At 38.5% G+C, this 25,550-nt stretch overlaps 1 protein-coding gene and 1 long non-coding RNA gene across 5 annotated transcripts in view; one reads left to right on the forward strand and one right to left on the reverse strand.

Annotated features, from left to right (window-relative positions):
• LOC140256390 (uncharacterized) lies at positions 1-22,442 on the forward strand. Its single transcript, XR_011904700.1, has 3 exons — positions 1-124; positions 538-692; positions 21,352-22,442. It is a non-coding gene; the product is annotated as an uncharacterized lncRNA (long non-coding RNA).
• SLC16A14 (solute carrier family 16 member 14) overlaps positions 21,479-25,550 on the reverse strand; it is an 11,748-nt gene continuing 7,676 nt past the window's right edge. For 3 of the 4 annotated variants that reach the window (XM_072344903.1, XM_072344901.1, XM_072344902.1), the window contains 2 exons: positions 23,711-24,703; positions 22,356-22,504 (listed from right to left, as the gene is read on the reverse strand). In XM_072344903.1, coding sequence (XP_072201004.1) covers positions 22,356-22,504; positions 23,711-24,703 — 1,142 coding nt within the window. Of the gene's footprint in view, positions 21,616-22,343; positions 22,505-23,710; positions 24,704-25,550 lie in introns of those variants that run through there. The other variant, XM_072344900.1, reaches the window with a different exon arrangement.

Consider the following 25,550-nt stretch of genomic DNA (forward strand, 5'->3'; position numbering starts at 1 on the left):
GCTATAGTCACCGCCTTCCAGCGTCCCAAAATGGCGCCGTGCTGCCCGCGGAGGCGTTTGAGGTGCAGCGGTGCGTCTCGGCCCCGAGCGAGGACTGCTGCCGGCTGCCTCCACACGGTGGGAGGTGCGGGCCGGGCCGGGCCGCTCGCATCGCGGCTTTGGCTTCTTTCTCCTTTCTGTCAGAGGGGCCTGGGGGCTGTTCCCAGCTGCTGCTGCTGTGAGGGCCGTGCTGAGAGAAGGGGCTTGGGGCGCCCCGAGGGAGGGAGCTGCTGCCTAAAGAGGGGTGTTGAGAGGTGGGAGGGTGGGGGGGAGGCTGCCTCTCCTACCTGTGGGATCCGAGGATGTAGGAAAGGGCCTGGCTGAGTGCTGCAGGGCCAGCGGTGGGGAAAGTCCCCAGAGGGGCCTCGAGGAGATACGCGCGCATATCTGTGACTTTGTTATCTTGAAACGAAGTGGCGTTGCAGAAGGGTATGGCAAATGACGGGAGTAAGCGGGCAAACAAAAGATCTTGAAGTAACGTTCCTGTATTTCTCCTAGGGAAAGGCAAGTTGAGCTGCACCCTCAGGGCAACTGGATTTAAGAAAGAAAGTAGTCCAACACCTCACAGTGGGAGAATAAAGCTGAGCTGTCAGAGAATAGGAAGACTGAAAACAGCAAAATGTTTTTCTTCCAGAGATGAGGAAACTTGTCAGGTTTGCAATCAAGATATTAAAGGGAGTGGGTGGTGGCAAACTGAAATTAAGCTGCTAGTCCAAATAACCTGTGGTTTTAGTTTTTTTATGTGCTCCCCTTGGTCTCTCTTGTGCCACATTTTTTAAATTCACCAGTGCCTGCAGGTGTTTCAGAAGGGTGGACAAAGGAAGAGGGTCATTTCAATCTCCCCCAAAACTTATTTGAGGTAGAAGTTCCAGAGTAACTCTAGGGACATTTTAAGTTTCGGAATGAGGAGTAGTTATGGTGCTGCACAACAGCTGAGGAATGTGTTCTGTTCCGTAGCTGAAGTCTTGTAATGGTCCTCCCCCATGGACCTCATAGCATCCATATCAGTGCTGTGATATAAGTATTCAATGATTGCTATGGGCTATTTAACATACATTTTTTTCACTCAGCTGATAGGACACTTATTATTGTTACCTACAGTTTTTCAGTTCTCATTTAGGTTTCCTCTGAAGCACTTCAGATATCTGTTTTTTATTTTCACCTGCCCAGTTATATCCCTAAGACAAACCAAAGTTGTTTAAGGAACACTGTGCAGAAAGCTTTGTAACAGTCAGTAGAAGTATATAATTTCTCTGGGGAAACTGGACAACAGACTTTCAGCGTCTAAAGGGGGGCTATAAAAAAGAACAGATTCTTTAGCAGGGTCCATCGTGGCAGGATAAAAAGAAAAGATTTCAAGAAAAAAGAGGGGAGCTATAGGTTGGATATATGAAAATGTTGTTTGTTTGTTTGTTTGTTTACTATAAGGGTGGGGAGACACCAGTTGCCCAGAGAGTGATCATGGATGCTTCGTGCTTGGGGACATTCAAGATGTGACTGCACCAGGTTCTGAGCAACCTGAATGAGCTGTAGGTGTCCCTGTTCATAGCAGAGGGGTTGAGCTAGGTAGTCTTTTAAGGTCCTTTCCAGATCAAACAATTTTATGGTTTTATTATTATACTTATTTTGTAAATGCTTATTGCTCAAAAGCATTAGCAGGAAGTTAGTGTCATGGAAATACAGTTGTTTTGAGTGATTTGAATTGGCTCTGCAGGCTTTATGTGAGCAGTGAATTCAGCTCTTCCATGGCAAAGTTAGTCATTTATTGGGAATGGTTTATACAGTGTATACTGTAGTTTATACCAGTAGTCATGTGCAGGCGTTCCAGGTAGCAGCTGACTAACAAGTCAAACTGTACTGGAACCAGAAATCCTCTGCTAATACAGAAAGTCTTAGGAGAGTTTTAGAGCAAAATAATTCAGTTGAACAAAAGGCATTTGTGGGAAAGAAGCCAGTACATTGCAACAAGCTTTGTGTTCAGCCCTGTCAACAGTCCGTATATTTTGTTCAGCTTTTTCCCCTCACTCCAGGGAACTGAAATTTTTTTCCATTGTGCACCCCAGTATATGAGGGGTGTTCTATAGTCAGCTTTCCTGATGTCTGCTACTGCCTCATGATCAGTACAGTAGGCTTAAACTGTATAACTGAAGTGAATCAAAGTTGCTGTAAATAAATAAAGGATGTCTCTAAAACCAGAGGTAAGTGTATACTAACAAGTCTGCTGAGCCTTAGCAGTGAAAACAGCAGGACAAAACAGGGCAAAAAGTCCCTAGGCTGTGATTCTGCAGGGGCGTGTGTCTTTGTCTGTAAGCATGTAAATTACTGTAAAAATAATTCAGAAAACATTTTTCAATGCTGCTATTTGCAATAATGGCAAGGCGTACTACTGTATCTTTACTTGTCTTTAACTCAAATCTAGAGACACGTGGATAAAGGAGAACAAGGCTGACTGCAGGCAAATTATATAGGAAACAGATCAGAACAGAGACTGTTTGAACTCTTTTTAACCAGTCAAATGCAGCAGTAGTTAGAAAAACGCGCAAGAAATATACATCTGTGTGCATCTATTTGTGCCCCAAATGTGCCCAGGAGGTCTTGGTGCTGACTTTACCTTCTGTGACAAAAGACAGCTTCCATCCCAGATAGAAATTCAATTTCAATTAACACTTCAAATTTAGGGTCAGTAACCAAAACTTTTTAAACAAAGGTATTGACTACTCATTAGCAAGTGTGTATTTCCATTGAGAAGCTGCGAGGAAAAGACTGCAAGACAGCTTCTGTCTAAGGTACTTGAAGATGGATGCTGAAGGAGGAGCCTTATAATTCACTGCAAAAAAAATAGCTAGATTGTATAGAAAAAGATCCTTTGAACCAACAGTGAAAATATTTATTGTATTTTAGATAACTGATTTAAGGCTCTAATCATAACTTCACAAATGCAGGGAAGCTATCTTACACAGTCATTCTCCACGGGCATTTAACAATTCCACTGCAGAAATAGAAAACTGAAGATTTCTTAAGTTCACAGTGTTCCATCGAGCCATGTAATAAATCTTCACAGCATTAATGGGACTAGGTGCTCTTCAAAGGTAGTGAGGCTTTTTTTTTTTTTGCTTTGCTACTTAACGCAGAACAACCGTTCCACTTAATCATTTCTCAAATGGCTAAAAAATGCAGTTATACAGATTAATTTACAGCTTATTTTGTGGAGAGACATCCTTCAGCTTAAACAGTACCACCATATGTAGGTAGCAGTGTGTATGCGTACATACATCATTGTTTTTTTCTTATTTCAGTAAATATTCTTTCTTGACACTCCTGTTTTGTTTTTTCAGTTTCCACTTATAAAACCATCTAGTTCTTGGTCACTGCATTATCTTTTCTGTGCTTTTCTTCCCACTTGAACTTTTATTCTAAGTAAGAGATCTTTTGAAAGCCCAGTGCAAAGGCATCAGGTCACGTTACTGACTTGATTGTCATTTGATCGGTTATTATTCCAATGTCCGTCTTCCCGCTGTCATTTTCCAACTCAAAACCTTTTGGTTTATTGCGGAAGTTATTCCTGAATGAATGACCTTGCCATTAGAATTTTCAATTTCATTTTTCTCCCCCCAGCAGTGTTTTGAGTTTGTTGTGAAGAGGCTGCTGTACACGTCAGGAAAAATGTACTACATAGATTTTATGACCAAACCTGTTTTCTCTGTATATATGAGAAATTCTGGTAAAGTTTATGGAAATGGTGGATAGTTCTTGTTTTGTGTGTATAGAGTGTATAGAATGGGAATTTTTGTCCCAAGGCCACCATCAAGATGGCAGCTTGTTTAACATATGCTTTCCTAGCTGCCTTTCATTGTGCATGTTCTTCAGTCATTCTTGAAATGCCAAATTAATATTTGATATGCCTGTTATAATTTGGCAAGGTAGGTCACAAACAATAGACATTATCTGTTTGTACAAAGCAGGCAGTAAACCATGTTGCTTCCAATGCTGAGCATAAGATTACTCCACATAGCCACATAAATAACCCTTCAAAATAAAATGTCTTCTAAGTGGTCTTACAACTACAGACTTTAAAACTGTAAGAGAGGAATCCAGATGGTAGGGTAGCTATAGAAAAGGTTGGTCACTTATCTAACAAGCTATAGAGACCAAAAAAATTCTTAATCTGCTTATAGGATATGATGATAACTGGAAAGATGAAGCTAGTAACAAAAGAAACATAATGAGAAAATGATCAGCTCAGTGTGTGATTATTACTAGCATCTGCCACCATTTCACAAATGCTGCACTAATCAGAGGATTTTGTCATGTTAGTAAAATGTTTAGCAACTTACCTGTAAAGTAGTGGAATCAGATATATAAAATACTGTGTTGTTTTGTGCAGTATTCTATATAAGATCTGCTTGTATGGTGTGATAGCTGAATTTTATTGAATGTGTAACTGCAGAATTGTATGTATGGTCAGACATCACCAGCTAGACTCTGTGACAAATATATACAGGACATATGGATGAGCAAATAGTGTAAGTAACTAGGCAAACAATTCTGATGACTGTTCTTGTTCTTTATCCATCATTGCTTCTATTGTCTATTGTTCATTTCTACATCTGAAGTTGGTTTCTGATTAAATCAGTGCATTCTGAGCACAACGTATTATTTTGAATACTGTGAGTAGCATAATATTTTCTTAAGGTAACAATCTTGTAATTAATTGTTTTCTGTTTTTTTAAGTGGTAAGTGAAAATTCCGAACCTACGGCACTTAATCTCAAAAGCCATTAAAAACTGCTTTTCAATAAATAATGCTAATAAAGATTTTTAAAATAAAAATTTTAAAAAATAGTATTGTCAATAGCATTTCACATTGCTGTTGTAGCTTGAGCTTGCTGGTAAGTCTTAATGCTGACACTTGATGTATAATCTATTTGATTAATGAAAGATGTCACTTGAAGTGCTTAAGCCAAGTGGATTGGTGGGAAAAAAAGAAGAAAAATAACAGATGTTTGGTATAATATGAAATTAATTACAGATTAATTACTGTAATAACTATTTTTTCCCAAGATTAATCTTGATTTTTAAGTATAGATCTTTAGGAGCTGAACCTTTTGCAAAGTCCTACCATTTCGTTTGCATTTCAATTCTGTAGGATGCTGTAACAGTTATTGCCTACCCAGACCAATTCTGCTCTCTTTCTTGATATTTAAAACTGAAGATTTGAGTTCTTAATGAACCAAAGAAAGTGCATGAATTTCTCTTCCAGGGGCACTTAAACAAAATAGTTGTGTTATGAGTTATTTGTATAGAGGATATAATTTGCATAAAATTATCAACTTGTTGTCTTAAATTAGAGTAGTTTAAAGCACAGCTCCTTCGTGTCAGGAGAAGGAAGCCATTTTGTGTCAGCTCAGGAAGTTCTCCATTCTGTTGATAAAGCATATTTCCAAAATCATTGAACACTTCCCATGGGTTAAGGAATGATTACCTGGGGAATGTCTGCAAAGTATCAAGAAATCTCCTTCCCATTTTCACTGTCTTTTATTCAGATATCTAAGTAAACAGTAGAGCAGCTTCAAAAATGGAACCTGTTCTTTTGGGGATGTCATGGTTTGTTGGGAAAACAGATATTGCTACTGGATGTTTTTGTCCAAAACGAACAATCTTATCTGTACCATTTTGGGAAAGATCTGGGAATTCTTTTGTCATGCTGCAATACTAAAGGCTTAATGCAGCATAAGAATGCAGCTGATACAGGAAAATTGGGACTCTGAGCAACTGAGATCCAGTTTGTGATATGTTGCTTCCCTTTCAGGCAGATCAAGGATTTCCTGCAGAGGCATTATATTTTCTGTGTATGGGAAGGCCTATAAGTGAACTTTTTTGTGTTGTCTACGTTAGTTTTTGTCTACTTGTAACTAGTCTTTATTATGCAAATAGGAATACCACACTGAATTGCAATGATGAAGCTACCATTTTAAGTTTTATATGTGGCTTTCTTCAAAGGCATTGGGCTCAATCTCGTTGTACGTGTTCAAGAATGTTTTTCAGGTAAAGTGTAATTTTGTCAACATAAACCTGTGACAGTATCTTCTGCTTAAGTAAATGCTAATGTGTTGTTCACGTGTGTCTGTTGTTTACACCCTCATTAGTGTCAGCAATTTTTTCCATCTAATTCATTTGCCTTACTTTGGGTGGAGCACCCAGCATCTCTGTTGGTTCTCTGTTTTAGAAAACTTCAGGAATAATTCTACTTTTGCATTACTGAAATTAACTTCGTGGTCTTATCTTTGGTCTTGTTTCTTCTCGTCCTTCTTCAAACAAGGAATTTAATTATTTGTTCATTTCTGTTGCTTTTATTAACCAAGAGCTTTTTTCCTTATTTCGTTTCCTGCATACACTGGGGCATCCGTCACAAAGAACTATCAGATACATTTACTTGACTGGGCACATTGTGTATTTTTATTTATTCTTATTTAAAAAAAAATAAAATAAAAATAAAAGCATCACTCAGTAATGTGTTTAAGGCAAGGAAGAAAGAAGAACAGTAGGCAAAGCTAGGACAGAATCAGGATTTTATCTCTGTACGTACAGGGTTGCTTCTAAATATGCACCAGTGTGACTCGTTTTTGAACAGACTTGCTGAGGTTAATTTAAATTGATCTAGGAAGGCTTGTAAAGAATTACCTGACTTTTGATTGGACGTGACTAAATCAGTGTATGTTTGTCCTGGTTTTATCAGTGTTCCATATCATAACACAGTCTGTTAGGAGCAGAGACACAGTGCACTGCGGAGCTGCGCTTCTTGCTTATTTCTAGCAGTCTCATGCGAGTCCTGGCTCTCCTAGAGGAAAATACTCTGTGATGTACTGCATTTCCCAGGAGCCACCACATGATTTCCAATTCCGGGAGATGGGGGGAGAGCTGTATTTTCTGAGGGGCGAGCGATAGAGAGCCTGTCAATAGAAGCTCAGGATGACTCTCATCCCATTTTATTTTTGGTTCATTTTGATTTATTAATCGTAATTATTCTGTGTTATCTCACATTCCTTTTAATAAATTAGTTTCTCCTATCTCAATCAGGTTTTTCCCTCATCCTTCCCACCCCTTTCTCCCGAGGGGAGGGAGGGATGTTGTGTGATTAACTCTTCAAACGGCTACACTATTTTGGTGCCCAATGTGGGACATCACCCAGATGTCTTATATGGGACCCCAGTGTCACCCAGATGTCCACACAGGGTGACAAAAAAAGTGTCATGTGACTAACTCTTCAAACCATGACAGTGTTAAATTGAAATTAGCCTAAGTTAAACCGAAGTAAAAGTGCCTGCAGCTTTTGTATGGGCTGAACTAAATTAGGTTAAAATTGTGCGGTGGGTGTGAATGTCATTTGTTGGGTGAAACCTAAATTAGAGAAATTAACTGGAGAAATGTGGTATCAAAAAGAAAGAACATTAGAAGTCGTTGTGCAGTGAAATGATGGAAGTCTTTTGTCGAAAAGGCAAAATAATATCATAGAAGCAGAAACCCAGGACGGTCTCTGAAGCTGGAGTTCTCAATAGCATAATAGGATGATAGTGAACAATGGAGTGAAAGCAATGACAGATGGAGGCTGCAGACAAGAGAAGCTACATAGCTGGGAATTATCAAAAGAGCAAGCAGATACTCGTGATAGAAAATGCAGTGTGCGTTTTTAATATACATATACATCAACTTATCATGGCCAGTGATAACGAAAGGATAGTTGTCAGCATGCGTTAAGTTGGTGCTAAAGCAGAGCTGTGCAGTAGTTCCTGTGTAGTTTACAAAAAGACTGGACAAATCCAGTGTTTGAATAAGCTTAGAAAGAAACAGAACTTTTCACAAAGCATGCTACCTTTGGTACTGGGTTACTAACTGAGAAAAAAGGACATATGTGTCACCACAGCTGTTTCTGGGAAACTGGAGACATGGGTGGTATTCAGATGTTTCAGAACACCTGTCCAATGTGATGGATTCTTCAGCACTCCTTTCACCAGATGTCACTAAAGATGTAAACAGACAATAAGGGAGCTTCAAAAAACACACTGAGTGTGTATCTACTCTAAAAAGGTGTGATGGGATTTCTGGGGCCAATGCAATAGTTGATTCTCAGACTTTAAGAGTGAGAGAGGTCTGTGCTGAAAGCAAGCTGGACGCATAGTAGTATGGGAAAGCAGTTTCCAAAAGATAGTATGTTAGACTGGTTGCAGACAGGTACAAATGAGGCTGATAAGAAGTATTCACAAAGGGAGTGATGAGTTTGTTGAACTAAGACTCCATCTGTAATAAAAAAGGATTGCCAGTTATGCACATAGGCTCTGCTATAGGACATGAAAATTCCCTAGAAAAGGACTTTGAATTGTGATGCTGCTGTACTGCAGGACTTTTATACACAAAGCGGAGAGTCCGACTGTTCCATTATTTGGCTCTTTACTCTGATGGAAAAGGAGAAAATAAAGGGAAAGGGGATAGAGGGAGGAAGGGAGAGAGGGAAATTAAAAGCATAGACTAGAAATTGTAACAAAGAGACCTTGAAACTCAAGTAAGAATGAGGAAACTGAACAAAACTGCTTGGAAAAAAATCTGTCAATGTCTTAGCCATCTAGAAAGGAATGTTATGTCTCACACTTAGCTAGCATCCTTTGTTCTGTTAAATAGTGGAATAATCTCTTTGTGGTGATCTTATCTAGGTCTGCCTGTTTAATCATGTTAATAAATGGCAAGGATCATGCTCATAATTGCAGGCTCTGATCCTCAAGAGTCATTCTTTATTCTCCGTGTTAGCACTGCTTTCCTCTCAGCACATACCCCCCTCCCTTCTGCATCGTCTCTCATTGTCCTGCTCTTGTATTGTTCCCTCTGATCTCTTTGCACAGGTCTGCATGAAGGAAGAAGTTAGCCAGTTAGCCAGCCTTCAAGGCACCTGTGCTGTAAACATCTGTATTTTGCTTTTTTTTTTTTTTTCCCTTTTGCAAATTCTGGGAAAATACTTCAGGAAAGATATTGATAAAGGAATAAACGAGATACGTAACTGAGAGGAACAGTCTGTGTCAAGGCAGCAGATTACTTGCTCAGACTTAATCTCTTGTGCATTCCCTGAACAAAAATACCATTTTTTTTCTCTAAACTTTTAAATTTCTGCTTCCTTCTGTGTTTTACTGCAGTGTTTTTTGGATGCTTTAAATGGAAGCCTGTGGCAAACACGTGCTAGCACACTCTTAATTCATTTGCTGAAGTGCCTTCATATTTTTGAACAGATGAGCAAAGTGGAGGGAAACTGACAGCTTCATAGCTGATTTACATGAGCTTTTGGAGTTGTGACATTTCTTCTCTCCATCCACTCAAAATACTTGTTAGTAACAACTCTCAACGCTGTTTTTACACCAGGAAGGTTTTTTGTTGTTGTTTGTTTGTTTTTTCCACATGGCATTGTATTTAAGATCGTACTTCACTGGAGTCGCTGCTTTGTTTTGTTGTTTGCCAACTGAATTGTTTTTATCTTTTCTTGCTCTTAACAATAATATATTTGTCCCATCCAAAACCAGGCGGAAGAAGGGGAGGGAGGTACGTGGATTTGCATCACCTCTATTACATTACTTAACTGCTATAATCTGAAAAAAAATATCTACATCGGTAAATGGGCAGTGAGAAGACAGTAATGATAATGTGTCACTGAAATGCTGTTAAATGCTTGCATGAGTGAAGTAGGAAATAAAAGGTTGCTCAGAAGGGCCATGGAACTACGTATATTTAATGGTGCATCTATTCTGAAATACTGTATTATTTGTTTGATGCAGAATTTTGATGGCATTATCACTGACTCAGAATCATACTGAGTTTTTTGTAGAGTGCTAATGTATTAATGACTATTGTGATGCTGAGAAGAATCCACGTTTCAAGTACAAGCAGTTCAAAGTTTCATTCTGGTGGTCTGAGAAAACTTGCTCTTTTTGTAGCACAGTATGTTAGGCTTAGCTTTTTTATTTTTCCTTTTTACTAATGAGTGGTTGTGAGAAAGAAGCTACTGTCCTGTGCAGTTGTGATCCTATCAATGTGGGTAACAAAAGCAATTTGTATGACTTCCTGTACTGTAGGAAATGCAAATATTTATTTATTTCTTATAGCAATTGTCAAACAAAACAGAAGTGTCATAAACCCTGTTTAAAGTTTTCAAAATGGATAACAATTTGCTAGAAGGGCAGCTAAAAGCATCTGATTTTATAGACATAGCAGGTGGCCGCGGATACCTGTTTGATTTCACACTGTGCATGTATGAAGTGTGGAATGATGTCCATGCATGGGTTTAGTTGAATCTCAGTTTGCCAGACACTTGCAGTGTTGTACACAGGTGTTCGCACTTTGTTCTTGTTCCTAGAAATTACATTAAATTTTCCAGTGTAAGCTAGAATTTGTTCTATATATTTTGTTAAACTGAAGGGTTTTATTGCATGTGAATTGCAACATACCAAGAAGAAATAATGTCTAAATGTAAAGGGGGTCACTCAATCCACACAAACCAGACTTCTCTCAAATTGCTGCTTGCTTGCAAGAACAGCTTATGTGAATATTAAAATACATATTTATGTGCACTGCTTTACAGGTACTTTAGAGTACTGAAAGTTTTTAATAGAAACCTGTTGTAAATGGCAGAAGACACAAATACACGCAAAGAGAATTATTAATACTGCTTAGATAGTGAGGAGACAAGTGGGGACATGGAGTGCAGTCATTGAAAAGGTGAAAGAATTGTTAAGAAGTGGTTGTATGGACTAATAAAAGCTTGCCTGCTCACCATCCGAGGACAGCAGGAGCGTCTTACAAAGCTCACCAGTATGTCCACTGAACAACTCCAGGTTGTTAAGCTGTAAGAGCAGAATAGCTAAGGAGTCAGGGATCTAGAGCCACAATGTTAAGGAGTCTTCTGTTATTGCAGTTTTCACTGATAAATAAACAAATGATGCCATCAGACACAAGCACTAGTCACTTTCACAATAATACTGGTGAACTGTATGATGTGTAGCTAGTAGCTTACTGCAAACTGCATTCTTTTTTTTTTCTTTTTGCTTCATTTGAAGTATGTAGATAAATATTCTGAATAGATAAACAATTTAAAGATTTCAGCAGCAACTATGGAGCATTTGGTCTATTATTAAGCTATTCATGTTTATAACTGCAAAAACCCATATATAGGATTAAGCTTTTTCTCTCCTGTGGCTCAGATAGTTCATCTTTTATGGCAGTGAATGATTATGGCTGCCTTTCTGTTCTGATGTTTTTAGACAGCTCAAGATCTCCAAAATAATGCAGACTTAAACATCTATTGAGTTTTGTTTGGGTTTTGTTGTGTTGTTTTTAAGTCAGTCTCACAAGGAAGCTGGAAACACCTGTTCTTCCTGGTGAACAACAAACTGAACTGACTGTGGATTCTTCTTTTTACACCCTAAGTCAAGCTGAATGCAGTGAGGTAATGCTGTGTAGTAGGCCAGATCATCAGCCTCCTTTGGCTCTTCTCCATATTCTTAAATTTACATAGGACTCAAATAAACAGCTGAGCATTTACGTTATACCCATGCATATTGTACAAGCATGGTCAAGCAAAAGTCTGGGTTTTTGGATAAATGCCTTTGGGTGATCACAGTTCCCACAAAGCTCCATGAAACATGATAGCAAAGTCTCGATTCAGAACACACTTCATCTGCTATAGAAACCAAAAAGGACCTCAAATCCCTTTCGCTGTTTGCATAGCACTTGTGTTCTGTCCTTATTCTCATGTGTTCCACAAACACACATGGAAGTAGCCTTACATGCCAATTACACCGCAAGAGATAAAAAGAGCTTTTGGAAGTACAGTATAGCAGTTCATTGTAGCATTATCTGTGCAGTGATGTACAGAAGTTCTGGTTTCAAAGCCTTCCCAGATAGCAGGATCACCAGTGAAACAATAACAAGCAGCTTATCATCTCTTTATGCATTCAGTTCTCATATTACTGCTAGTGTATTGTTATTTTAGCAAAGTGATAGTCTATACTCCATGTACATTCCAGAAACATTTAAAATGTTTCAGTGTTTTTAATTTCTTCTTTGGATATTAAATTTTAAATGCAGATTGGTTGGATGTATTTTTCCCCCCATCAGAGGTAAATGTTTCATTGCAAAAGAATAAAGGCTGTGTGTGTCATTTCAAAATAGGATGAACTTAGGCAACTGAGTAGGATGTTTGTTCTTTTATTCACATAATAAGGGTTATTTTACAGAGTTCTGTGGATAAGTCTGAGTGTTAATTGGTGTTATTTTGTATCTTTGCTATCAGAAAGATGATTTAGTAATTCTGATTACCACCTATAATGATATCCCCAAGAAACATCAAAATGATGAATTTTAGCTGGCTATATTTGACATTCAAAAGTACATGTTAAGTTGTTACTGCGTATGAGATGTCAACGGGATACATGCATGACTTGAAAAATATAGAAGTGATTCACATGGGCCTGCCTTGGCAGACTCTGGAATCTGAGCTTGAATTTGAAAATTAGCAATGAAAGTGAATTTGACTCTTTGGGACTTTTCAGACTGTAAGTGCTGAAGTTTGAATGGTCCTATTATTTTAAATTTTAACACAATGTTCAAATGACTATTTAAATTCTAATGCTTTCACTTTTGAATGCTTGAGCAGCTGGATGGGTGTTTCTATGTAGACACCCAATATAACGTCTGACCAATTGTATTTCTGCTACTAAACTGAAAAATACAGGTTGTTCATTGCTTTGTTAGTTAAGAAGTTATTAAAATGTTCTAATTTCTACAATTTGTAATAGAAATTGGAAACATTTTCTTTGTAGATAAAAATGTTTTACGCTTGTCTAGATAAATTATTAGATGCTTCTTTTCCTTTAAAGCGTGTTATAAGGCCACTCATAATGTAGCCTTGGACTGATCCCTTATGATAGCTTTTGAGAATGCAATTATAGTTACATAACTAGAACATGAATCCTAGCAATGCTTTTATCTTAAGGTAGTTGGTACTCAATTATTCTTTTCTCTTACTTCCCCAATTGTTGGTAACTTTCAAGTCATAGAAAACCTCCTGGGAATAAACTTTGTGAGTCAAAACCTGAAGAAATTAAAGAATCCCAGGAGACATTTTGGAGTCATTCACCTTTTCACAGTAAGACAAGAAAAATAATTAGAAATTTGCTGTGGCTTGTAATGGAATAATCTAGCAATAACAATCTGTAATAACTTTAATGAAAGATATGATTGCTTTGGCTAACTTGCTTTTGTATCTTAATTCATTAATGTAAATTAATAGAGAAATACTAGAAAAACAAAAAGGTGTAACAGTAACTTTAAATCCAGAATAAATCCCAGTAACACTGATTGTTTCATTATAGAACAAATGACAGAGATATTAGCAACAAAAATAGGCCAGGAAGTCATATTTTTATTGCTAATAAGTAGTAGCTTTTTACAATGTGCCGTGCAAGTGCATTTATTTATATGGCTGTGTCTTGATACACCTGAGTTGTCAATCTGTTTTACTGTAAGTAACTCCAGTGAAGCATAGAATGACAAGGTTGGAAAGGACCTACAAGATCATCCAGTCCAACCGTCCTCCTATTACTGTTGCTACCACAAGCTACTAAACCATATCTCGTAGCTCCTCATCCAGATGTCTCTTGAACACTGCCAGGGATAGCAGGAGTGCAGCAGGTGTTGGGTGAGTTGAGGAATATGCAGACAGATACAGCAAGGCAGTGTGGACATCACTAAATAAGCCTCAAAAAGTAAACTTACAGAGCAGTTTCCAAAGCCTGGAAAGCAGAGATAAAAGAAACAGCTGAAAAGTCTAGTTGTAGATACATCTATAAAGCAAGATAAATACAGCTAAATATATATTTTAAATAGCCAAAACATGTCATATTCTAGAAATAAATAATTCTGGGGAAAAAAAACTCAGGGGGCAGCAAATACTGCTGTGGTAGCCCTCTTAGTCATTCAACAAAATAGATGAGTATTATCAGCACTGTTATCACTGTCATTCCTAATATGGCAGATCTGGATCATTCTTACTTATGAATGAAATCAGCCAGCCAATTTTAAATGGACTGTGTAGATCATTTTTGTATTTATATACAGAATTTGAGCAAATAACAAACCATGTAGAAATTAGATGCTTGGATAAAACAATAAAGCAAATGAGAACCAGCAGCAACTTATTTTTGCTTGCAGTGCAATACAGCAACAGATAAGAGATCTTGAACACTGCTGGGCAGTCTACTCAGGAGATATAAAGCAACAGTAAGATGATTGATTCTTTCTACACCATTTCCTTAGGAATATTTCAAAACAACATTCTGGGAAGCTCTTTTGTGTGTGTGTATGTATATATATACACACACATATCAATGTATATATAATATATATATACACACACATATCAATGTATATATATATAATATATACACACATATCAATGTATATATAATATGTATATATACACATATTAGCATAAGCTCGATTTTTGTAATCAGTCTTAACAAATATCTTGGAAGGAATATTACTGCATCAAAATTAAATGCAATTTCTTCAGACATTATGGTTTCAAATTCCACGGTTCTGTTTCTCTCTCCTTTTATAGCAGATGTTAAAAAAGAAAGAAAGAAACAACAACAAAAAAAAAAAAGCTACAAGAGAATCATTTCACTGTAAATAAACCAGTAATTCTGCTTTGATTTATATTTCTAACTTCAATTTTGATTACTGCACCTCAGTATGGAAAAAGTCCTTTACAAGTATGTATCACATTGAATTTACAGTCCTGTTTTCTTATGAACAAGTGTTTCAAAATCAAATGGATAAGATAGATAGATGGCCTAATGAAACAATGTTGGATTCATAAGGACAGGTTCCAAGTTAGACACTAAAGCAGAAGTAATCAGCTGTATGCATACAGCATGGGGAATGGCACCTTAAGTAGCAGTTCAGTAGAAAAAATTGTTGTTGTATTGGATCTCAATGTGAATGAGTCAAAAAATGTCGTGTTACTGTGGAGGATAATGGCCTTCAATTTAACTTTATTGGTTTAACTGTACCTGATAAGAAGCAGAAGTGGAGGGACTCTTAATGTCAGAGCCATCGTTATTTTCCCCAAAGCATACAGCTGAAGTTTTACTGACCTCCTCCTCCATACCAAGCATGGTGTTTATGTAAATACATTCATATGTATGAGGACAAAATGGATCTGGGCAAGTTTCAGTTCTGCTTTGCTGTTGCTTTAATGTTCCTCGGCTGAGATCAGTTGGCTCTGTGTGCAGGTTTTGGGTTGCTTTTTTGTTTGTTTTTTCCTAAACTAAAGCCTGATTTTACTGTGTAGGCTGTAGTCACTGCTAACTCTGAAAAATGAATTGAAATATACTGAACATTAATCACTGATAATTAGGTACGTGTGCTTTTTCTCTAGAAAACATCCAGAGAAACTGATAGTTGATTTTGTTGATGCTGATGTGAGAAATGTGGGATTTTCGGGGAAGAAATTGTGGGCTTTTTCAAATCTGTTGTCTCATGGGACTTTTCTTAATAACAATTCAAACTGCTACAGTGTTTGGTGCCAAACTTCTGGAACATGTCCTCAATCTGTGCCGAGGTAAATACGGCTTCCTGGAATGGCTTCCTGTCCCCTTGCTGTTGGACATCATTTCCTCTCTGGGACTTGAAGATATCTCCAGGCTCTCTCAGGTTTCATGTAGATTTGAAATAGTAAAAAATATACATATATTTTTTAAAAAAGATTAGAATTGTACAGCATATTGATTTAAGTCACATTTAACATAACCGTTAATCTATTTAGATGAGTGACAGTACAGTAATCATTTCAGTGGGAACAACTGAATGTGTGTGATACAAACTGGGCCTTAAGAAGGCTGTTGGAGAAACAAATGCTTATCCTGCAAACTTCTTGTTAATGTGTAATAAACACAAGGATCCAAATAATGTCATTGTGTCATTGTAACCCGTGTTTGAGTTTTATGTGCTACTTCCAGGATTACATATTTGAAATGTAAAGCCTATGCTTTGCATTATGATTTGTATTACTGTGATGTCTATAAACTTCAACCACAGACCAGGATCCCCTTCTGCTAGACTCATTAACAAACAAAATCATTGCCATTCCTAGAAAGCTTACATTTTAAGTGTTTTGGAAGAGTCAAAACTATGAATAAATACAGGAGCACAAGGAAGGAGAGCTTTTTGAGGGGGTTGCTGTTTGGTTTGTTTGTTTTTTAAAGATTTTTGTACACCTTGCAGCAAGAAGCTTGAAGCTCAGGAGAAGAGATTGCATTGAGCTTGCTTGCTTGCTTTCAGCCTTTTTCCCAGTATCAGAAAGTACGTGGAATAGTGTGAATGTACTGAATTGAAAAATTTGAACTGTAGAAGTTGCCACATTGGCTGAATGGAGCTGAGGGGAGCCTCTCAGTGCTGGATGAGGGGAGAAAACAGGGGAAGAGTGGCCTGGAAGTCCCGGAGGAAAGAGGACTGATCTGTTGGTGCAAAGAAAAATGAGACTGTAGGATAACTGAGGCTGGGTTGGGCGATAGGGGTTTTGAGAGGTTGTCAGTGTAACTTCTTGCTCAGTGCAGCAATAGGTGACTGGAAAGACAAAGATTATTCAGAGCTGTGATCTAGGAAGATTATTCTCGTACCTCCTAAATACCTTGAAATTACATCTGCTATCCCAGTCAAAGCTAGAGAAAAGGCTGCTGCAGTAACTAAGGTATGAGGGGGAAAAGGGGGTTTTGCTTATGAAATATAGGAAGATAAGCACATTGAAGAGAAAAATAACGTGATTCTTATCCCCAGGGGTGCTGTAGAAACCTAGAATGAAGCCTGTCAAGTTATGGGTTTTATAGTTACTGAAAACATATGTAATGGCAAGGCCTAAGGAGAAAGATAAAAACAGGTTTAGTCATCCTGAAGATGATACAACAGCCAGATACTCCCAGAGAGGCTTCAGAGTGACACATTAACCTTTTAGCTTGGAGAACAGGTCATGCCTCTAGTACAGAGTACATCTCCAAATGGTACCAGGGTGAAATTACTCACAGGCTGTGCATTGCTTCAAGGCTGTGTGGCCCAGTATTTCAAGAGAAGTTCTATGGAAGATTGCTGACATTTGGAAAGGAAATGGCTGTACCCATGTGTTCCTATCGTGTCACTGCAAATGCATTACAGCTGCCTTTGTGACTGAGATCAGGTGCACACAAGAAACACAAGGTTGTGTAAAGACAGCACAGGAGAAAATGCCAAGAGAGTAAAATAGTGCATGTTGTAATTGTAGATGTGATGGGCAGCTAGAAGCTGATAAGCTTGCTGAGTTAAAGCCTTTAATTCAATTTGGAGATAAAAAAGGTTGATACTATGACTGGGAAACAACCAGCAGAGGATGAGTGATTAAAGGAGAGGAAGAGAATGGACAGAAGGGATGTCAGGGAATGGGGTATTATTATTTGTCATTAATGGAGCATGAGTGGAGTAGGATTAGGTACTGTGGCAGCAGTGAACTTTTTGTTAGCTTAGCAGGATGTATGGGATAGTCTGGAACGTAAGAAAGTCCGAGAAGGTGCTAACTTGGATATTAACAGAGATGCTGGCACAAAGAAAGAACCTCGTAATGCTATGCTCCCATTCCCTCATTCCTGCAGTATTTTTCAGAAATTGAAAGTTTGCCACAATACTATGGTTTTTAATTTCAGATCAACTTATGTGTAGGCTGGAGTGCTGCTCTAAATGGGATTATAAAATCATGTACTCAGATTTTCCAGTGGGAAAAAGTAGAACATCAAAGTTACAATAATATTTTAGTATGCAGGCACTGGTTTTATTTATTTATTTTTACTTATTTATTTTTCATTACAGTTTAAGAGAGCGTGGAAGGTGGAAATGGACAAGTTCTGGGGGTTTCACATCAGGCGTGCTGTCTGTCCATGAAGGGCGGAGGGAGCACAGGGCTGCACTACCCCTCAGTTCATAAACAGCAACGTCCCCTGGGCAGGGAGCAGATCCTGCTGCATCCTGGCTTGCTGCTGCTCCCCGAGGGTGGGCGGTAAGGAGCCGTCCCCGTGTTCATAGTGCAAAGCGGAGCGCCATAGGCCCCGCGCTTCCACCCGGTACGGTGCATCCTTGTGGGCTGCATGAAGCAGGTGTCTATTGGCCAACGTGCGGTGGTGGTTTTGGTTTTTTTCCCTCTTGTTGTGTAGTTCTTCTGGACATTCACATGCCCACAATATGTGTTTCAAGGACACATATGTGTTTTAGATTTGCACTAGATATTACTTGTAAGTATTGCAAACGAAGATCAATTTCGAGAAGAAATGCTGTAGAGAGGTCCAAATGTCGGCACCGTTATTCAGGCACCTCAGTGATTTCCAGATAACGCTCTCAGACGCTTCTTGGCCTCGGGGTCCGCCGGCACGAGCTCCGGATAGCGCGGGCCGGTTCCGTTTGCTTTGCTCGGTGTCCGCAGATGGCCGCAGCAGGCGCGGGGCCGCGGCAGCTCCCAGCACGTAGCGCTGCAGTCCGCCAGGGGGAGCCCGGCAGCAGCGCCGAACACAGCGCCGCCTTCCCTCCTAGAGAGCCCTCAAACTGAAAACAAGGCTTTGCTATTGTTAGCGGTGTCTGCTACTGAAGGGAGCGGCAAGATGGTTAGGGAAAGATAGATGGAAGAAGTTGGAATAAAACCTTTGTAATGCGTGTATTTTCCCCTCGGGACTTCTGCAGTAGGTCTTCCCCAGTAATCTCTGATTTTCCTGTGCTAAAATCTGGTAGCATATTGTGTGGGCCTGCAATATGATCCTTGTCGTGCTTCAGCAACAGAAACAGGACCGCATGTACCCTGGTACGGCTTTGCTGTAGTCAGTGAATGAAGTAGTTCCAGGCATGGAGCTCCAGCAGCAGCGTGTAGCCAGTTACTGCGGGGCTTTTGTTGTTCAACTTCAGTTACTGTTGTGAGTCACAGAATGGCTTGGGTTGGGAGGGACTTTATTGCTACTCCTCTGCCACAGGCAGGGCTGCCAGCTGCTAGATCCAAGCAGCAGCTCGGGCTGCCCAGGCCCATCCAGCCTGGCCTTGAGATCCTCCAGCAATGGGGCACCCACAGATTCTCTGCAATCTGTGCAGGGTCTCACCACCCTCACACTGAATAACTTCTTCCTAATGTTTAATCCAAACTGATTTCTTATAGTTGAAAGCTATTAGCCCTTGACCCCACAATACTTGCAGCTTAGACTGGAGAAATCTAGTATGACTCCATGTAAGTCATGGCAATTACACATGAAGAAAACAGGAATATTTGGGAGAAGAACCAGTTACAGTGTCTGCTATCACTTAAAATAGCCAGATGTAGACAATGAAACTCTTCCTGTTTTCCTGCTGTTCTACAGCTGTATACCAATATTCTTGAAGAACTCAGCAACCGTAGCTTTTTAGGTAGAAAATTTTCACTTTAAATAACTGGTCCATTCTTTTCTCCTCATGCCATTCACATTCCAGGACAATGACAAAAAAATCACAACATGCCCAAAATGCTGTATTTGTGGAATTTTTGTTCTGTGTAACAAAGCACTGTAAAGGGTAGCTTTGCTTTTGAGAGATGATATATGGTATGTGAACAGAGTACTAAACAGACCTTTGTTGTTCTCACTTTCTGTGAATTTACCACCGATTAATTCTTTATTAGTTTGTGACATAACCAATTTAAGCAGTTTCAGGTTAGGAAACTAGAAGCCACACTAGTCAATATGGCCTGAGTTAATAGTAATTCAGTATCCTCATTTCACTGTTCTCACTCAGCCCGCTTTCTCATCTCTTTGATCAACCACATATCTGTTACAAGAAGCCTGAACAATTATTTGGCAGGAGAATCTTCATTTTTAAGTGTAGAAAGTGAACCTAATTAGTAAATGAGCAGAAAGTAAAATTGGGGGTATCATTTGTTTATTCTCATTATATGGCTCATTAAGGATTTCTATAGGAAGGTATCTTGCAGATATAAATGAGCAACATAATCATTACAGTAATATGCAAATAAAGTTGATTTTAAAAAAAGGCAAATTTTAAGATTTTAAGAATAATGACTATAAATCTTTCAAAAAATAGAAGGAAATTGAGGCAAATCATCACTATTATACATGTATTTCACCAATGAAAGAGAGCTCAGCTAAAATAAGTTAGCAATAGCATTCACACCAAGACATTAAACCTGTAGCTACAGAACTGCTGTCGGTGTAGTTTACATGAATATTTTCTTCAGCAAAAAAGCTGATTTTAAGAAATAAACTAGCCGCTCATTCATGCCACATATTACAATTCACTGATACCTCAATTGTTTTAATGTGGATTTTAAAGGCCATAAATACTATATCAAACTTAAATCTTTAAGTAGTTTGGGGTTTTCCTGAGGTTTTCACCTCCATAACATTTTAAATGTTTCTTCAATACAACGGAATGAAGTTGATTGCTTTTAGAGAATTGAAGTGGCATGCATCAGTAGTGAACCAAGAACTCGATTTGTCATGAAAAAGCATTTGTGAAGCAAGCAGGAAGAAGGAACAGGGACATTAATTTCAAATAGGAAATCTAACATCAGGCTCACCTGCCAAAGCTGAGATATGTGCTCTGTAGCATTATTCAAAACATTCTGAATTTTAAGAAAATTTATGTAAATATTGTAAATTGACTGGAGTTCTTCCATGCTTTGTGTTATCTAATTTGCCAGTGAGTGAACATCTAAAACATGCCCAGTCTTAGGCAGTTCATGGTGTACTTGTGTACAGCAACACAACAGTTCATATCTCAACAGTTTTTATTCTGAAGTTAATTGTAACAAAACTCAGCATGCTGTAGTTCAGTTCTTTCTTACTCTGTATTTGGCCAGTTCTGCCCAGCTCTGTTTCTTTAGTACGGCTTACTTGTTCCAGCCAGACAGTGGCCACAAAGGCCAAACTGTTTCTGGAAATATTTTCCAGTCTGTGATGCGATGCTTTCACTGTAAGGTTTCAAACCATAATGCAGTTAAGAACCTATAAGAACCCAGATGTGCCATAACAACAGCATTTGCTCTCTTAAATATACTGGTTTGTTTTGTTGTTTTTTACAATAAAGGGGTTATTGTCCACTTAAATAAATTATTTCTCTATCATAAAAGACCACAGACAAGAGTCAGACCAACTTTATCTTTTCAAAGCATAACTCTAACAATTCAGAAAGCATTTCTTCTCATGTTGGGTCTCTTTACCTGATACAGGTATGATCAGCAGCTCTAGGACAGTTAACACTGCTACAGCCGTTTACGTTGGATGTCGTCCACAATAACAGCGCTGAATTCCAGTGAGTAGAACTAGAAGACTATATACACAGTTCCATATTCTGTTCTCAATTCCATCAACATAAATCACAAGTAGCTGCTGGAGAAGTTGAATCTGAAACCAGATTTCAGTCTGTCTGAGTGCGGTAACTCATGCATGTGGAACTGGTGTAACGGATCATCAGCTTTTGCTGCTTATCATTTCTGTTGAAGAATCAAATTAATATTTTCCATCAGTTTTCTGGTTTTGCTTTTCTGTTTGTTTTCCTTCGGGTGCATTAAGTGTCAGACCACATATAATACAGGCCACATATTTACCATGCGCTTGATAATTAACAATAAAAATAAAAACTCATTCAAGTAGAGAGCCCTTCCAGAAAAACGCAAGAAATTTTCTTCAGCTCTACGTCACAGAATCTTGAATTTTAATATGTTGAACTAATAGAAGTAGTGTAGTAGCATTTCAGCAGTACCTGACTAGCCAGATAAGAAATACAATCATTTTCTCATTTGTACTAACTTGTCTTTTATCAGATAGGATACCTAGTAAGAAGGATTATTATAAATCATTTGCATCCTGATCAAATTATCTTACAGGACTATTGTAAATCAGAAGTAACTGCACTGCAGTCAATGGAGTTTCACCAGAGTTATTGGCGAAAAGTTAAGAGAATCAAAAGTAAATATTTCTAGCATTGCTCCAATTTTAAGGCTGTCAGTGTGCTTTTAAACTCTAATTGTTGGTACTAAAGTGAAAGATCTTAAGTCATTTTAAAAGCATATTTCTAATAATTTATTATCTTTTTGGTGCACATTTTCCTTTCACATAAGTACTTAAGCACAGCTCAGTGTGGTTGATTCCTTAAGAAAAACAGCTGTTAACTGCCATGCAATAGAAACATGGAAAGAAATAAATTGTGTAGAAAAAAAACCTGGAATTTCTTCTATACTTGTGCCTCTTCGGTAGATTTTTCTTGTGATTGTTTCTTTCCAATATAAGGTTGCATAAATAAAAATAATATTCCCACCATATATAGCGAGCCACATATATAAAAAGAAAAATCATATTTATGTGTGATGTCATAGATCCAACCTGCAAAGTAAGGACAAAACACGCATATTACAAAGATTAACAAAATGGTAAATTTCTTGGGAATACATGAAAGATATCGCAGCTTTTTCTCGTGACATTTCACTGAAAACTGTAGTTGCTTTGAAGGAAAAATAATGTGATTGTAACATTTAGAGGAGGCAAACAGAAATGCTCTAAGAAAATCTCTTGGTCACTCACCATAACTCAAAACCTGTCACCCTCATGTGAATATTATGGAGTCTTTAAATGGGATGTTAGCTGTGTGCCATTCTAGGAACTCGAGCAATCCTATATCTGAAACTGTACGTTTTTCAAGTAAATTACTGTAACAGACCTGACTTTAGACAGCTAGGAATCCCAAACCAACTACTTCTTCCACTCTATTTTCTTTGCTTTTACTATGTCCGGTACTAGTACTGTGTCATGCAGGCTAGCTTAAATACTGTGCCTTGTGCAAGCAAAGACATTCCCAAAAGTGTTCTAAAGATTCCCATACTGATAAAAGACTTTTTAAAAATCTTGGTACTGCAGTTAGTCCCATTCCAGCCTTAATCCCTTTGCAAAAATACGTGAAAACTAATTCAGAAAGGTTTCAGAACCCAAATAGTGAAATTACCCCATTTCCTTCTGGCTGTATTGCCATGTAATCTCAAGATCAGAAACCTTTTTCACACCACCTAGTCACATCCAATTTGCTTCATTACTAATGACCAAACATGAAGCTGTGTTGAGCACAGACTGAGAGGGGCAAAGAGTATATGCTAAAATCTGATGCTTTCCAAAGGATTCTAAATGAGCTTTCTTCTAAATAATTTCATCTCACTTGATGCTAGGGATAGATGAGAGCCTTGTGTCTTTCCTGGGCTGCTGGTGGTCAAACTGGCTTTAGTTCAGTCCAGTGCCATTCCTGGCTGATAACCACCATAAGTCACAAGGCTTCCTACAGCTATCTGCTGATTTGCTTCTCTCTTACAGACAGCCATAGTGTGACTGGAGTACTGATCATCACCACCTCCATCTCTCTCCATCAGTTCCCCACTACACTTCCCAACTTCTTTGTATGAGAAAATTTATAATGAATGCTTTTTGAACCTAAGTGACTTCAGGCATAATGCTTCGTGCACTTTGGCTTCTGCTGTGTAAAGCAGTAACAAGATTGTGAGCAACAAAACAAACAATGGTCGGCCAAAAATTTGAACTTTTTACCTGCAAAGGGTGGTCCAAGCAATGCAGATATTCCATTGGCACAAATGATGATGCCGTAGGCATTTGCAAGGTGTTTAGTTCCAACCAAATCTTCAGTCACAACAGGCATTAGAGAAAAATAGCCACTAGAAAATCCTATTAGAGCACAAACCACAGCCAGACTAATGTATGTTTGCATTAGTGGCAAAGTAAGAATGCAGGTGACCAGCGTGAAGTTAGCCATGAGGAAGACATTCCAAGTGCTGATGCAAGGGAGATCAGAGATGATTCCAAGGATCACTTTACCAAAAATATGAACAATTGCTATAATGGACGTCAAAGGAAATATATTGTTCTGACTAGATAAATTGTACTGCTTGACTATCTCTGGAAGATGAATAAAGGGTATGACAAAGCTGCTATAGGCAAACAAAGCCCAGATTATAAAGGCCACAAATACTCTGTTGGTGAAGAGTGATGCAGCTCCAAAGTAGCTGGAGTACCAGATTCCAAAGCCCTTCCTGACTGTAACTGTCAGCTGGCTCACCGTCTTAAGAATGCGCAGTCCATACATGCTCTTTCCAATCCGAGATTTACCTCCAATTTCTATGTGCTTTATGTCGTCAAGCACTTCTTCATTTTTTATCGCTTCTTTTTTTTCTGGTTCTTCACTGAGGACTCCGTTGGACTTTATAGTCTCTGCAGAATGAGACAGAGCTTTTGCTTGATTATCTTCGCTATTACTTCTTACAACATACTTTTCATTAATGTATTTGGGAGAAAGTGGTCTCATAAGTGCCCCGCAGACACAAAGGTTCAGGCAGATTGCACCCTGGATGAACATGGCATTTCTCCATCCAAATTCCTTGCAGAGATACTTCAGTAAGGCTGTCATTAAGAAAGCTCCAAACCCTGTTCCCGTGGTACTGAGTCCTTGTGCAAGTGCTCTTCTCTTCTGAAAATACTGTCCTACCATGACCACTGCTGGCAGGTAAACCATGCCGCTCCCAATGCCTATGAAAAGAAAAATCAAAATAAACCTGAACTTCATGCCAACAAGATAAAAATCAGCAAAAAATGAATCAGGTTTATCCCTAACTTTTGCAGAAGCATAACAGCAATACCAAGAATAAGTATTCAGTTCTCATGTTAACTTTATTTTCTGTCTTGTAGTGCTTTCCAAAATCTGTGATACTCAAGCAGTGTTGAGTGTTACACAAACGCATCTGTAACAGTAATAGTTGTCTAGTTTTGCAATCCCTGCCATTTGAAGAGGACTAGAAGAATGGTGAATGCAGAAAATGTTTTCAAATGTACTGTGGTCATAATTTAAAACAGCATTTTGAGCTTAAAATCTTTCCTAAAGTAGCTGCATAACAGCCTACAGCTAAACCAGAAGAGCTGCCTGTGAAGGGACAGTGAGGAGATGTGTGAGGGGACGGTGAGCAGCAGTGGTGGCAAATAAAGCTGAGGCCCTGGCAAGCAGGGGTCTCATGGAGTTGGAAAGAACATCTCAGGCATTCCTACGCTGTTTTTCTGCCCTGCATTCCTACTGTAACAGCATCTCGTTTCTCCACCTGATGTAAAGATTGGCCTCAGACTTTTTTCCAATAACGTCGTTTCCAGCTCACGTTTTAAAATCTTTTAAAATCTCTGCATAATCTCTGCATTTTTTGTTCAGTATTTTTGGTATGCTCCTTCTGAAAAGCAGCAAGGGGTGAGATAACTCAGGCTTCTGTCTACCTGAATATAACAAATATGTATGGAAGCAAAAACCGCCAGAAGGGCAAAACCTTGCCTATAATTATTGCTCTTTGTTGAAGAATTTACAGAATTACTGAAATCTATAGTACACCAGGAT

Source organism: Excalfactoria chinensis, chromosome 9 (assembly GCF_039878825.1).
Source record: "Excalfactoria chinensis isolate bCotChi1 chromosome 9, bCotChi1.hap2, whole genome shotgun sequence".
NCBI classification, from domain to species: Eukaryota; Metazoa; Chordata; class Aves; order Galliformes; family Phasianidae; genus Excalfactoria; species Excalfactoria chinensis.